The sequence below is a fragment of the Anomaloglossus baeobatrachus genome, chromosome 8, assembly GCF_048569485.1.
Source record: "Anomaloglossus baeobatrachus isolate aAnoBae1 chromosome 8, aAnoBae1.hap1, whole genome shotgun sequence".
Classification (NCBI taxonomy): Eukaryota; Metazoa; Chordata; class Amphibia; order Anura; family Aromobatidae; genus Anomaloglossus; species Anomaloglossus baeobatrachus.
Window position 1 is genome coordinate 183536222 of NC_134360.1, and position 13910 is coordinate 183550131.

The window sequence follows — 13910 nt, forward strand, 5'->3', positions numbered from 1 at the left end:
ACTTTTGCAGTTTTCAAACTTAATTTTTATGCCCTTAACTAGTCCGACGATATCTTTTGTCCGACCCTTCCAAAGTCTCTGGGAGATTCCGGTCAATCACGTATTGCAGCTCTGAGGGGAGCCGTATCGTCTGAAAAGTTTTTCCTGAATTAAGACCTCTGGAACACGTTTTCCTGAATTTGAGATTTTCTCTAGTTTTTCCTTCTGGAAATGTATAAATGAAAAGGCAACTGGGCTTTACCCGTCCTCATCCATTTCTTGGAGGAGTAAGGCTGTGTTCATTTTTGATGCGTTTGTCACAAATCTGCATGTCTTGCTGTGCCAGGCAAAGTCAATGACAAGTCTGAAGTTAGGTGTGCATGCTGCTTATTTTTTCCTTGCGGATTTGGTGCAGAGAATAATCTGCAGCATGCCAATTGTTCGTGCGTTTTTTTTGCGTGCGTTTTTTTAATCCCCTCCACCCATTGACTTAAGAAAACCGCATGGCACAAAACGCATCTTTTTTTTTTAGTGTGTTTTTCTGCCAGCCTGTGCAGATTTAATGCAGAAAATTTCTACACCAAATACTCAGCATGTGCACATAGCTTAAGGCTATGTTCACACTAGAAAAAGATTTTTCTCAAATTTCTTAAGAAATTTCTTGAGTGAAGGATTAGCGCACCTGCGTTAATTAACGCACCGAAAAACGCATGCGTTTTTACCTCGTTTTGGTGCGGTTGGTCCCTGCGTTTTTTAATGCTTTAACAGCAATAAATAATATAGATAATAGATAATCGATAGACAGATAATGGATAGATAGAAAGATGGATAGATGAATAGATATAGATGAGAAAGACCTATATAATGTCCTACTCCCCTGCATATTCGAAGCTGGCACCCTTTAGTGACTTTCATGTGGCACTAAAGGGTGCTTAGCCTTGTATTTAGCCAAAAAATAATTTAAAAAAAACTGCCGTGGGGTCCCCCCTATCTTTTGTAGCCAGCTAGGGTAAAGCAGATGGCCTGCAAACCACAGGTGGTAGCTTTACCTTGGCTGGTAATCCTAAACAGAGGGCACCCCATGCTGTTATTTTACATTAAATAAATAATTTAAAACAAAAAACGTGGTTTCCCCCGCAAATTGGATCACCAGCCAAGGTAAAGCAGACAGCTGTGGTCTGGTATTCTCAGACTAGGTAGGTCCACCGTTATTGGACACTCCCCAGCCTAAAAATAGCAGGCCTCAGCTGCCCCAGAAGTGGCACATTCATTAGACGTGCCAATCCTGGTGCTTCACCCCAGCTCATCCCGTGCCCTGGTGCGGTGGCAAATGGGGTAATATATGGCGTTTATGCCAGATGTGTAATGTCACCTGGCATCAAGCCCTGGGGTTAGGGATGTCACGCGTCCATCAGATACCTGACATCACCAACCCAGTCAGTAAGAAATAAAAAATAGACAACAAAAAAAGTTTTATTTGAAAAAACACTCCCCAAAACATTCCCTCTTTCACAATTTTATTGAAAAGAACAAAAAAATTCGTAATCCAATAAGGGGGTCCAATGATGATCCATACCATAGTCAATGTCCCAGTCAATGAAGAACAGAATGTTCCCCATTGGCTGGGAGAGTAGTGCAGTGACCTGAGCTAACATCATGAGGTCAGCCCAGGTCACTGCAGGGGATGACGAGCGCTGCCATCAGGAGGTTAGATGAGATCACTACCTGCTGTGACGATCTCTTGCTCTCCTGACGTCAGCGCTGTCACTGAATTCCATTGCCTGCCGCGTTCTCAGCGACACGCGGGAGCCCGTGACGTCACCGCCTGCGAGACGTGACGTGAGAACGCGGCGGGCATAGAAGGCAGTGACAGCGCTGACGTCAGGAGAGCAGGAGATCGTCACAGCGGGTAATGATCTCATCTAACCTCCTGACAGCAGCGCTCGTCATCCTCACAGCTGCACGCACTGCAGTGCTGTGTGTGGAAGCTGTTGATACTGCAGGGCAGGCAGCCACGGGGCTGGCAAGGAGCGGGACACAGACTGCACGGGCACCCAACGGAGGTCACACGGAAGTGCTTCCATGCGGCGTCCAGGGAGTTTGATGTGTGTCTGTGTGTTTACTCTCTGCTCCGCTTCCTCTTCCTGTTATAATGACATCACTTCCCAGCAAAACACGGGGCAGTGATGAGCATTATGTCCCAAAAAACGTGAAATAAGCGGGAATAACGCAGGAAAACGCAATGAACCGCACAGAATTTGCTACCTGCGTTATTCCCTGTGGGATTTCATGATTACATTACAGTCAATGGCGTGAAATACTGCAGTTGGCTGCAGAAAAGTAGTGACATGCACATTCTTTTTCTTAAGAAAATCTACTGAAAGAATTTTCTTAAGTAAAAAACGCAGTGTGCGCACAGCTAAATTTTTTTGCCATAGGTTTTGCTGGGGAATGTCTGCAGAAAGGTTACAAGAATTCCTCAAGAAATTTCTGCAGCAAAAATGCACCAAAAACGCGGGTAAAAAACGCAGTGTGTGAACATAGCCTAAGAGAGGAACACTGCTAGAATAGCTGTTTTATGAGAAATAGAAGTATTTACTAAAGCAAACACTGTACGGCTATGTTACTTTTTTTTATGTGCTTCTGTTCTGCACATAAAAAAGCATGTTTTGGCAGGAAAAATGCAGCAGAAAAACGCGTATTTTTATTGCGTTTGCAGGTTATTTCATATGCGTTTTTTTCCGTCTTTTTGTGTTCTATGTCATGGTGATCTTGGGGGTTCAGCCACTGTACCCCTGCGATTGATACCAGGTCTGCTCTCACTGCCGAAGCGCTGCGTTCTAAGAAGTGACATGTCACTACTTCCGTGCGCTTTGCCAGCAGCCCCTGCTCTGTCTATGAGAGGAGCTGCAGGCAGAGCGCATAAAATCGGCTTTTTTTTTTTTCACTACGGACATTTCTGCAGCGATTTAAAGCACACGTGTGCTCTTCAGATCGCTGCAGAAATTTCTGCAGTGAAGTACGCAACGTGCGCACATAGCCTTAGGCTAAGTTCACATTTCCGTTGTTTTGCATCAGTCACATGCGTTGCTTGACGCTTGTGACTGATACGTTGTATAACAGATGACAAGAATAAGAATTCATTGTCGTCATATAGCGGATTTCGTTGTAAAACGTGAGAGAGTGACCGATCAGCTGATCGTTCACAATAGGCGGCCGCTGGCTTTTGAGAGCGAACAGTTGATCTCCCGGCGACCGGCAAATGAGAGCGATCAGCTGATCGCTCTCATTAGCCGGCCGCCGGGTGATCAGCTGATCGCTCTCATTAGCCGGCCGCCGGGTGATCAGCTGATCGCTCTCAGTAGCCGGCCGCCGGGTGATCAGCTGATCGCTCTCAGTAGCCGGCCGCCAGGTGATCAGCTGATCGCTCTCAGTAGCCGGCCGCCGGGTGATCAGCTGATCGCTCTCAGTAGCCGGGCGAACAGCTGATCGCTCTCAGTAGCCGGCCGCCGGGTGATCAGCTGATCGCTCTCAGTAGCCGGGCGATCAGCTGATCGCTCTCAGTAGCCGGCCGCCGGGCGATCAGCTGATCGTTCGGCCGCCGAGAGCATGCGCAGCGAAATCAAAAGGATTCCGCTGCTCAAAAAAAGCTACATGCTGCGTTCCTGCCACCCGACGGTCAGTCGCTCCACGACTGATCAGTCGGGCGGCGGATGCAACGCAGCGTCATCAGTCACAATCCGCCGCTCATACAAGCCAAACGATTGCGTTGTTTATCAGATCGGCGGATTGTGACTGATCATAAAAAACGGAAATGTGGACCTAGCCTTAGTTCTGCTCTTATTTTGGGGAGAATAGATTTGGGGTGTTTTTGTGCGTATTGTTCTAGAATAAGGATTGTTACATTTAGACATAATTTTTTTCTCTCTGTGCTGTACCTCCCGCACACCAACAATTTTATTGTAAGCTAATGTGCAGTTTAATTTGTTTTCTGTTTTTACTGTACAGTATTGTGTATTGGTGCACTGTGATAATTTTATTTGAATACAGCACATTATATTGTATTACTGTGATAAGTTTGTATAAATACAGTAAATATGTTTGGGTTGTGGAACGAATTGTCTGTGTTTCAATTATTTCTTATGGGAAAATTTTCTTTGATATAAGAGTGACTTGGTTTAAGCGCATAATCCCAGCACGAATTATTCTCGTAATCCAAGGTTCCACTGTATATATCATTTCATATAAGATGTCCAGCGTATGTCGCCCAATGCTGCTGATTTGAAATTCGCAGAATAAAAATGTATTGCCTTCGTGCCTAACCCTATGCAATGCAGAGTTTGAAATGCAAAGAATGGCCACATCTTTATTTGTAATTAATCTTCACCGGTATTTACTTGTGCAGATTTTCTGATGATGAAAATCCACAGCATTTATGCCACGGAGCAGCCACTATTCGAGTATTCAGCAAATGCAAATCAGATGAAAATGTACCTTTTTCCTCACCAGGAGCGTGAACTTAACTGATAAATAATATTGTGCATGAAGCAATGTAATGCGATACACCTGTGTATTATGTGGCCCAGATAAAGGAGGAGGATGCGTCTCTTTCCGGAAAGGTTTTATCTGCAAAAGGATAACACAGAGGGCTGTATGAGTTAGTCTTATAATATATTTTGTATACAACCACAGTACAGGAGAAAACCTGTCACTATTTTCATACTGCCCAATTAACAGGCAGCAACAATCAGAGCCTGGCAGTGCACAATTGCAGCCAGGTATATTGTTCTCTGTTTCAGAGAAAAGCTGTCAGGGGACCATAGGAATAGATGTGATTAGTGCAGCGTGGCCCCTGGTCGCCTCTCCCCATCTGCTCTAGTTGATTGCCTGATCTTTCTCGCGTCTGTACATAGGAAGAGACCTGTCAATCATCTGTAGCTGGACCCTATAGATATCCCTATATGCTGGCCACGGATGGCGCCCGTCTAGTCTTGTCTATTCCTATGTTCCCCTGTCGACTCTTCAGACTGTTTTCTCTAAGAAGCCGGAGCATTTCAGATAAAATATGCCTGGCGACAATTGTGCAGCCAAACTGACTCATGCTGCTCCTGATTCTGGCAGCCTGAACCAAATGACAGGTTCCCTTTTAACTACAGTACATCCTTGATGATCTAAAACAGCACCACAGATCTCCCCTGTGTTTTCATGCTGTAGTATCTCCCAATACAGAAGCGGAAAGTCTCACACAGCTGTTAAAATTCTGGGCAGCAGAGAATCCGATTTGTGTTATTTTCTTGTGGGCCAGTGTGTTCATAATGAAGTTTAACAGAAATGTTTGTTTTCCTGATTATATTTGAGAAAGGGCTTTAGGGTATGTACCCACGATCAGGACTCATTGCGTCCTGGACACAGGGGTCCTGACCTGGGGGGCCGCAAGTCTCCTCCGCAGGAGAACACAGCTCCTTGTACCCACGATCAGGGTTCGGGCACTGCGGTCTCTGGCTTGTGTTCTCCCTACAGAGGACGCATGCGAATCTGCAGCAAACATTTAACATGCTGTAGTCTGGAAAGTCGCACCGCAGATCAGTGTTTGATGCAGAAAAAACAAGCACAGTGGCACAGGATTTCTAGAAATCCATCCACTAGACTTGTACAACACAGCGTTTTGGACAGAGCTGAAGCATGCTGCATCTAAAACGCTGCGCACCTTTAGGCCTGCATTTTTTGCCGCGTTTTTGCATGTTTTTTGAGTGCAGTTTTGCTCTCAAAACTGTATGCATTTCCTTCCCCAAGCAAAGTCTGAGATTTCATTTTTGCTGTCCGCACGTTGCAGCTTTTTTTTTTTTTTTGGGCTGCGTCTTTGTGGTGACCACAAAGATGCAGCATGTCAATTCTTTCTGGGTCTTTCCCAGCGTTTTTGAGCCCTTCCAGTCAATAGATTTGACTTCCACAAAGATGCAGCGTGCGCGCACATAGCCTTACACTTTTGTCTCCTTTTACTGCATGACGTTTTCCAGGAGATATCTGCGCTTTACAATTGCCAGCATTCTTTGAGTCCTTGTATGCGCGCGTGTGTGTGTGTGCGCGTGTGTATATATGTGTGCGTATATATATATATATATATATATATATATATATATATATATATATATATATATATATATATATATATATATATATATATATATATATATATATATATATATATATATATATATATATATATATATATATATATAGAGATAGATATATATAGAGATAGATATATATAGAGATAGATATATATAGATAGATATATATATATATATATATATATATATATATATATATATATATATATATATATATAGAGATAGAGATATATATATATATATATATAGATAGAGATATATATATAGATAGAGATATATATATAGATAGAGAGATATATATATATATATATATATATAATCTCTCTATCTATATATATATCTCTATCTATATATATATCTCTATCTATATATATATCTCTATCTATATATATATATATATATATATCTCTATCTCTATATATATATATATATATCTCTATCTCTATATATATATATATATATATATATATATATATATATATATATATATATATATATATATATATATATATATATATCTCTATATATATATATATATATATATATATATATATATATATATATATATATATATATATATATATATATATATATATCTCTATATATATATATATATATATATATATATATATATATATATATATATATCTCTCTATCTGAGGTTCTCGTTAGTAGGACGTATATAATCATATAACTTGGAATATAGCACAGGTTGTAGCTCCTGACCAGAAGATAAATAGTAAAAATAGATTTCCCGACTGAGTCGACTGTCTCTAATTATAACCTATGAGATAGGAGTCTCTCCACCTTTAGACTTTAGCAGATGTTACTATCGCCCTATAGCACCTTTTTTTTTATTGTGACTCATGTCATATATATTGCCTGTACCTGTCTACTTTATACTTTATGATACAACATATGGATAGAGAGCAAGATAAAGTTTTATCTTTTTTTTTTTTTTTTTTTTTTTTTTTTTTGTAGGTGAATGTTGCCAGGACCCTAGTTATGTGAAAATGACCCAGGGAAAGAAAAAGAAGAGGGTGAACCGCAGTGTTCTTCTCGCAAAAAAGATAATCATCAAAGATGGCGGCTCAGTAAGTGTCTTATTTAGTTATCACCTGAATGAGGAATATGCGTTTTGGAAGAGTTGTTGAATCTACAAAACAGAAGAATTTGTTAAAGAATGATTCCTGCATTTATTATTTTTTTTTTTTATTTGCCCCCCCCCCATGTTGGCCATCAGTAAAGTATGCTCAGTGTATACTACCATTTCCTGCGCTGCTTTGGTTATCTCCTGCATAATGTGACTGCAGCTCTTCTTGTCGGATACTTATTTCTTTTTCGCTCCTAATTGGGAGACCCAGACAGTAGTAGTGTGACAGTGGGTGTATAGCTACTGCCTCTGGAGGCCGCACAAAGAACTACACTTAAAAGTGTAAGGCCCCTCCCCTTCTGGCTATACACCCTCCCGTAGGAGTACGGATTCCTCAGTTTTAGCTTTGTGCGCAGGAGGTCAGACACGCACGCATAGCTCCATTGTTTTTAGTCAGCAGCAGCTGCTGACTATGTCGGATGGAAGAAAAGAGGGCCCATACAGGGCTCCCAGCATGCTCCCTTCTCACCTCACTTATGTCGGAGGTGTTTGTAAGGTTGAGGTACCCATTGCGGGTACGGCGGCAGGAGCCCACATGCTGATTCCTTCCCCATCCCTTTTTACAGGGCTCTGGGTGAAGTGGGATTTACTGGTCTCCAGGCACTGAGACCGTGCTCCATCTACAGCCCCTGGAGAAGATGCTGGATGGAGCGGAGTACATCAGGGACATGGCCCTGCTTCCTCAAGGTACTCTGTGTCCCCGTGCATTTGGCGCTCACACCGCAGCATGCTGGGTGTTGTAGTGCGCCGGGGGACATCAGCGCTACGGCGCTTGTGCCATGGCCTCATTCAGCTTCGCTGAAGCAGGCACACCTCTGGGAATCGGTCGCGCCGGCCGCTGGGACTGCGGCGCGGCTGGCACTTGTGGTGCGCCGGGGACTTCAGCGCGGCCCGCGCTTTTACGGCGGCCGCGCTGATAACTCGAGTCCCCGGCTTTTGCGGCCTGCTTCCGTTCGTTCCCGCCCCCAGACCTGCCAGTCAGGAGAGGGGCGGGACGCTGGCCACTTCTGGGAATCGGTCGCGCCGGCCGCTGGGACTGCGGCGCGGCTGGCACTTGTGGTGCGCCGGGGACTTCAGCGCGGCCCGCGCTTTTACGGCGGCCGCGCTGATAACTCGAGTCCCCGGCTTTTGCGGCCTGCTTCCGTTCGTTCCCGCCCCCAGACCTGCCAGTCAGGAGAGGGGCGGGACGCTGGCCAGTGCATCAGCGCCGAGGGCTGGAGTCGTTTTTACATACTCCAGCCCTCACAATCGGCACAGAGGGGACACTGTTTCCCGCACTTTTGTTTGGAAACTCCCACGGACCGCCCCTCTCCACAGACGCCGGCAGCCATTCCTGCTGACACGCTGAGCTGCAGAGGGGAGCCGGGGAGACCCAGACAAGGAATTCTGCGCCTCTTACCCGCTATTCAGCGGGCGGTAAGCAGCCCTCAGGGCTCACCCCCTCTTGTGCCAGTAGTATTCTTAGTATTTTGTTTCTACAAATACTTGGTATTACATAGCGCTGGTCGCCCTTTGGCTATAGACTCTCTCACATTGCAGAGAGCCAGCAGCATGTCGTCCGTAAAACGCAAGGGTGCCAAGGCACAGACATTATATGCTTCCTGCACCGCATGTGGGACTTTTCTACCGGCAGGCTCCACGGACCCCCATTGTGTGCCGTGCTCGGCCCCTGCGGCGCTTGCACAGTCGGGACCTCTGCTGGACGTGACCCAGGGTGTACCACCTGTGAATGCTGTCCAGGTGACAGGAACTGAGTTTGCAGCTTTTGCTGACAGAATGTCTCTCACTATGTCACAAATTCTTGACACATTGCGAGCTAGGCCTGTACTTCAGGCCACGGACACTGTGCAATCATTGCCCCCTGGTCCCCCTCAGCTGAATTACCTCCAAGCTCCGGGACGGGCATATACACCTCAGGGTGAAGACTCTGACTCGGACGATGGCCCCGGGCAGCCTAAGCGGGCTCGCTATGACGGGCCTTCACATTCATCTCAATGGTCAGGATCCCAGCGAGATGAATCTATGGGTGATGAGGCGGACGTAACTGATCAGGATTCTGATCCTGGGACCGCTCTCAATCTAGATACACCAGATGGTGACGCCATAGTTAATGATCTTATATTTAACATCAATAAGATGTTAAATATTTCCCCACCAGCTCCTCTTGTAGAGGAGTCAGCTTCGCAGCACGAGAGAATCCATTTCAGATACCCTAAGCGTACATTAAGCACTTTTCTGGACCACGCTGACTTTAGAGACGCAATCCAGAAACCCCACGCTTATCCTGAAAGGCGTTTTCCTAAACGGCTTAAAGATACACGCTACCCTTTTCCCCCTGAGGTGGTCAAGGGTTGGACCCAGTGTCCAAAAGTGGATCCTCCAATTTCCAGGCTTGCAGCTAGATCCTTGGTTGCAGTTGAAGATGGAGCGGCACTTAAAGATGCCACTGACAGGCAGATGGAGCTCTGGCTGAAATCCATCTATGAAGCGATTGGAGCGTCATTAGCGCCTTCTTTTGCGGCCGTATGGGCACTCCAAGCTATCTCAGCCGGGCTTGCGCGAGTCGACTCAGTCACACGTGCATTTGCCCCGCAGGTAGCACCATTGACCTCGCAAATGGCGGCATTCGCGTCGTACGCGATTAATGCTGTTCTTGACGCTACAAGCCGCACGGCAGTGGCGTCAGCCAACTCCGTTGTTTTGCGTAGGGCCCTGTGGTTGAGACATTGGAAAGCAGATTCTCATCCAAGAAGTGCTTAACCAATTTGCCTTTTTCTCGTGACCGATTGTTTGGAGAGCGTTTGGATGAAATCATCAAACACTCCAAGGGTAAGGACTCATCCTTACCGCAACACAGACAAAACAAACCCCAACAGAGGAAGGGTCAGTCTGGTTATCGGTCCTTTCGAGGACCGGGCAGGTCCCAATTCGCCTCGTCAAAAAAGACTCAAAAAGACCAGAGACGCTCAGATTCTTGGAGGTCTCAGTCACGCCCAAAAAGGACAGCCGGAGGAACCGTTGCCAAGACGGCGTCCTCCTGACTTGCGGTCTCCGATTCCCACACCCGCGGTCGGTGGGAGGCTTTCCCACTTTGGCGACATTTGGCTGTCACGCGTCAAAGACCGTTGGGTGAGGGATATTCTGTCTCACGGGTACAGGATAGAGTTCAGTTCTCGTCCGCCAACTCGTTTCTTCAGAACTTCTCCACCACCAGACCGAGCCGATGCTCTGTTGCAGGCGGTGGCCGCTCTAAAGGCGGAAGGAGTGGTGACCTCCGTCCCTCTTCAGGAACAAGGTCACGGTTTTTACTCCAATCTGTTTGTGGTCCCAAAAAAGGACGGATCGTATCGACCCGTCCTGGATCTAAAGTTGCTCAACAGTAAAAGTCAGGAGGTTCCGGATGGAATCCCTACGCTCCGTCATAGCCTCAATGTCTCAAGGAGATTTTCTAGCATCAATAGATATCAAAGATGCGTATCTCCACGTGCCGATTGCACCAGAGCATCAGCGTTTCCTACGCTTCGTCATACACGACGAACACCTACAGTTCGTAGCGTTACCTTTCGGTCTGGCAACAGCCCCCCGGGTCTTCACCAAAGTCATGGCAGCAGTAGTAGCTGTTCTGCACTCGCAGGGTCACTCGGTCATCCCGTATCTAGACGACCTGCTTATAAAGGCACCCTCTCAAGAGGCATGCCAACACAGTCTGAAGGTGGCACTAGACACTCTCCAGAGTTTCGGGTGGATTATCAACTTTCCAAAGTCTCATCTAACCCCGACCCAATCTCTGACTTATCTTGGCATGGAGTTTCATACTCTCTCAGCGATAGTGAGGCTTCCACTGGACAAGCAGTGCTCGCTACGGACTGGAGTGCAATCTCTCCTTCAGAGCCAGTCGCACTCACTGAGGCGCCTCATGCATTTCCTAGGAAAGATGGTAGCAGCAATGGAGGCAGTCCCGTTCGCGCAGTTTCATCTGCGCCCTCTACAATGGGACATTCTACGCCAATGGGATGGGAAATCGACGTCCCTCGACAGGACTGTCTCCCTCTCTCAGACTGCCAAGGACTCTCTGCGTTGGTGGCTTCTCCCCACCTCATTGTCACAGGGAAAGTCGTTCCTTCCCCCGTCCTGGGCAGTGGTCACGACGGATGCGAGCCTATCAGGGTGGGGAGCGGTGTTTCTCCACCACAGGGCTCAGGGGACGTGGACTCAGGAAGAGTCCACCCTGCAGATCAATGTTCTGGAAATCAGAGCAATCTATCTTGCCCTGCGAGCCTTCCAACAATGGCTGGAAGGCAAGCAGATTCGGATTCAGTCGGACAATTCCACGGCGGTGGCGTACATCAACCACCAAGGGGGAACACGCAGTCGCCAAGCTTTTCAAGAAGTCCAGCGGATTTTGACGTGGGTGGAAAGCAGAGCGTCCACCATATCCGCAGTTCACATCCCAGGCGTGGAAAACTGGGAAGCAGACTTTCTCAGTCGCCAGGGCATGGACGCAGGAGAATGGTCCCTTCACCCGGACGTGTTTCAGCAGATCTGTTGCCGCTGGGGGACGCCGGACGTCGATCTGATGGCGTCACGGCACAACAACAAGGTCCCAGTTTTCATGGCACGGTCTCACGATCACCGAGCGCTGGCGGCAGACGCCTTGGTTCAGGATTGGTCGCAATTCCGACTCCCCTATGTGTTCCCACCTCTAGCATTGTTACCCAGAGTTCTCCGGAAAATCAAGTCCGACTGCCATCGAGCCATACTCGTCGCTCCAGATTGGCCAAGAAGGTCGTGGTACCCGGATCTGTGGCATCTCACGGTAGGCCAACCGTGGACACTACCAAACCGTCCAGATTTGCTGTCTCAAGGGCCGTTTTTCCATCTGAATTCTGCGGCCCTGAACCTGACTGTGTGGCCATTGAGTCCTGGATCCTAGCGGCCTCAGGTTTATCTCATGAAGTTGTTGCCACAATGAGACAGGCTAGAAAACCATCCTCAGCTAAGATCTATCACAGGACGTGGAAGATATTCTTAGCGTGGTGCTTGGCTCAAGGGTTTTCTCCCTGGCCATTTGCATTGCCAATTTTTCTTTCCTTCCTGCAGTCTGGGTTGGAAAAAGGTTTGTCGCTTAGCTCGCTTAAGGGTCAAGTCTCCGCGCTATCCGTATTCTTTCAGAAGCGCTTGGCACGGCTTTCTAAAGTACGCACGTTTCTCCAAGGAGTTTGTCATATCGTTCCTCCTTACAGACGGCCATTGGAACCCTGGGATCTGAACAAGGTTCTCATTGCTCTCCAGAAGCCGCCTTTCGAGCCTTTGAAAGAGGTTCCCCTTTCTCGGCTTTCACAAAAGGTAGTTTTTCTTGTGGCGGTCACGTCTCTTCGAAGAGTGTCCGAGCTAGCGGCGTTATCTTGCAAATCTCCCTTCCTGGTGTTTCACCAAGACAAGGTAGTACTGCGTCCAATTCCAGAGTTTTCTCCCAAGGTGGTTTCTTCCTTTCATCTCAATCAGGATATCACTTTGCCATCTTTGTGTCCGCATCCAGTTCACCAATTTGAAAAGGGTTTACATCTGTTGGACCTGGTGAGAGCACTCAGGATTTACATTTCTCGCACGGCGTCTCTACGCCGTTCTGATGCGCTCTTTGTCCTAGTCGCTGGTCAGCATAAGGGATCGCAAGCTTCCAAATCCACCCTGGCGCGGTGGATCAAGGAACCAATTCTTCACACATACCGTTCTGCGGGGCTTCCGATCCCATCTGGACTGAAGGCCCATTCTACCAGAGCCGTGGGTGCGTCCTGGGCATTGCGGCATCAGGCTACGGCTCAGCAAGTGTGCCAGGCGGCTACCTGGTCGAGTCTGCACACGTTTACCGCACACGTTTACCAAACACTATCAAGTGCATACCTACGCTTCGGCAGATGCCAGCCTAGGTAGACAGGTCCTTCAGGCGGCGGTGGCCCACCTGTAGGAAGAGGCTGTCTGACAGCCCGTTCTTGTGGTATCTTTTTACCCACCCAGGGACTGCTTTTGGACGTCCCACTGTCTGGGTCTCCCAATTAGGAGCGAAAAAGAAGAAGGGAATTTTGTTTACTTACCGTAAATTCCTTTTCTTCTAGCTCCAATTGGGAGACCCAGCACCCGCCCTATTTGTTCTTAGGGTTTCGTTTTTCGGGTGCACATGTTGTTCATGTTGTTTCTTAAGTTCTCCGATCTTGTTATCGGATTGAATTTGTTTTTGAAACTGTTATTGGCTTTCCTCCTTCTTGCTTTGGTACTAAAACTGAGGAATCCGTACTCCTACGGGAGGGTGTATAGCCAGAAGGGGAGGGGCCTTACACTTTTAAGTGTAGTTCTTTGTGCGGCCTCCAGAGGCAGTAGCTATACACCCACTGTCACACTACTACTGTCTGGGTCTCCCAATTGGAGCTAGAAGAAAAGGAATTTACGGTAAGTAAACAAAATTCCCTTCTTTTTTAATGCAAGTGTATGGGAGTCACATGGACTTAAACAGAAAAAGTGACCTCCAGTCCACATGGAAGACGCTGTGATGGTTGGCTGGTCACAGCTAGGGGTCATATGTTGCAGGAAAGGAACTGGAGCAATGCTGAAAGCCATGGAAGACAGCGATCAATAAGGATCTTAAAGTGAAC

General features: G+C 47.0%; 1 protein-coding gene across 1 annotated transcript in view; it reads left to right on the forward strand.

Moving 5' to 3' along the window:
• SLC71A1 (solute carrier family 71 member 1) overlaps positions 1 to 13910 on the forward strand; it is an 80598-nt gene that overhangs the window by 10594 nt on the left and 56094 nt on the right. Inside the window, exon 2 of the mRNA XM_075321011.1 lies at positions 7092 to 7204. Coding sequence (XP_075177126.1) covers positions 7124 to 7204 — 81 coding nt within the window. The 5' untranslated portion in view covers positions 7092 to 7123. The remainder of the gene's footprint in view (positions 1 to 7091; positions 7205 to 13910) is intronic.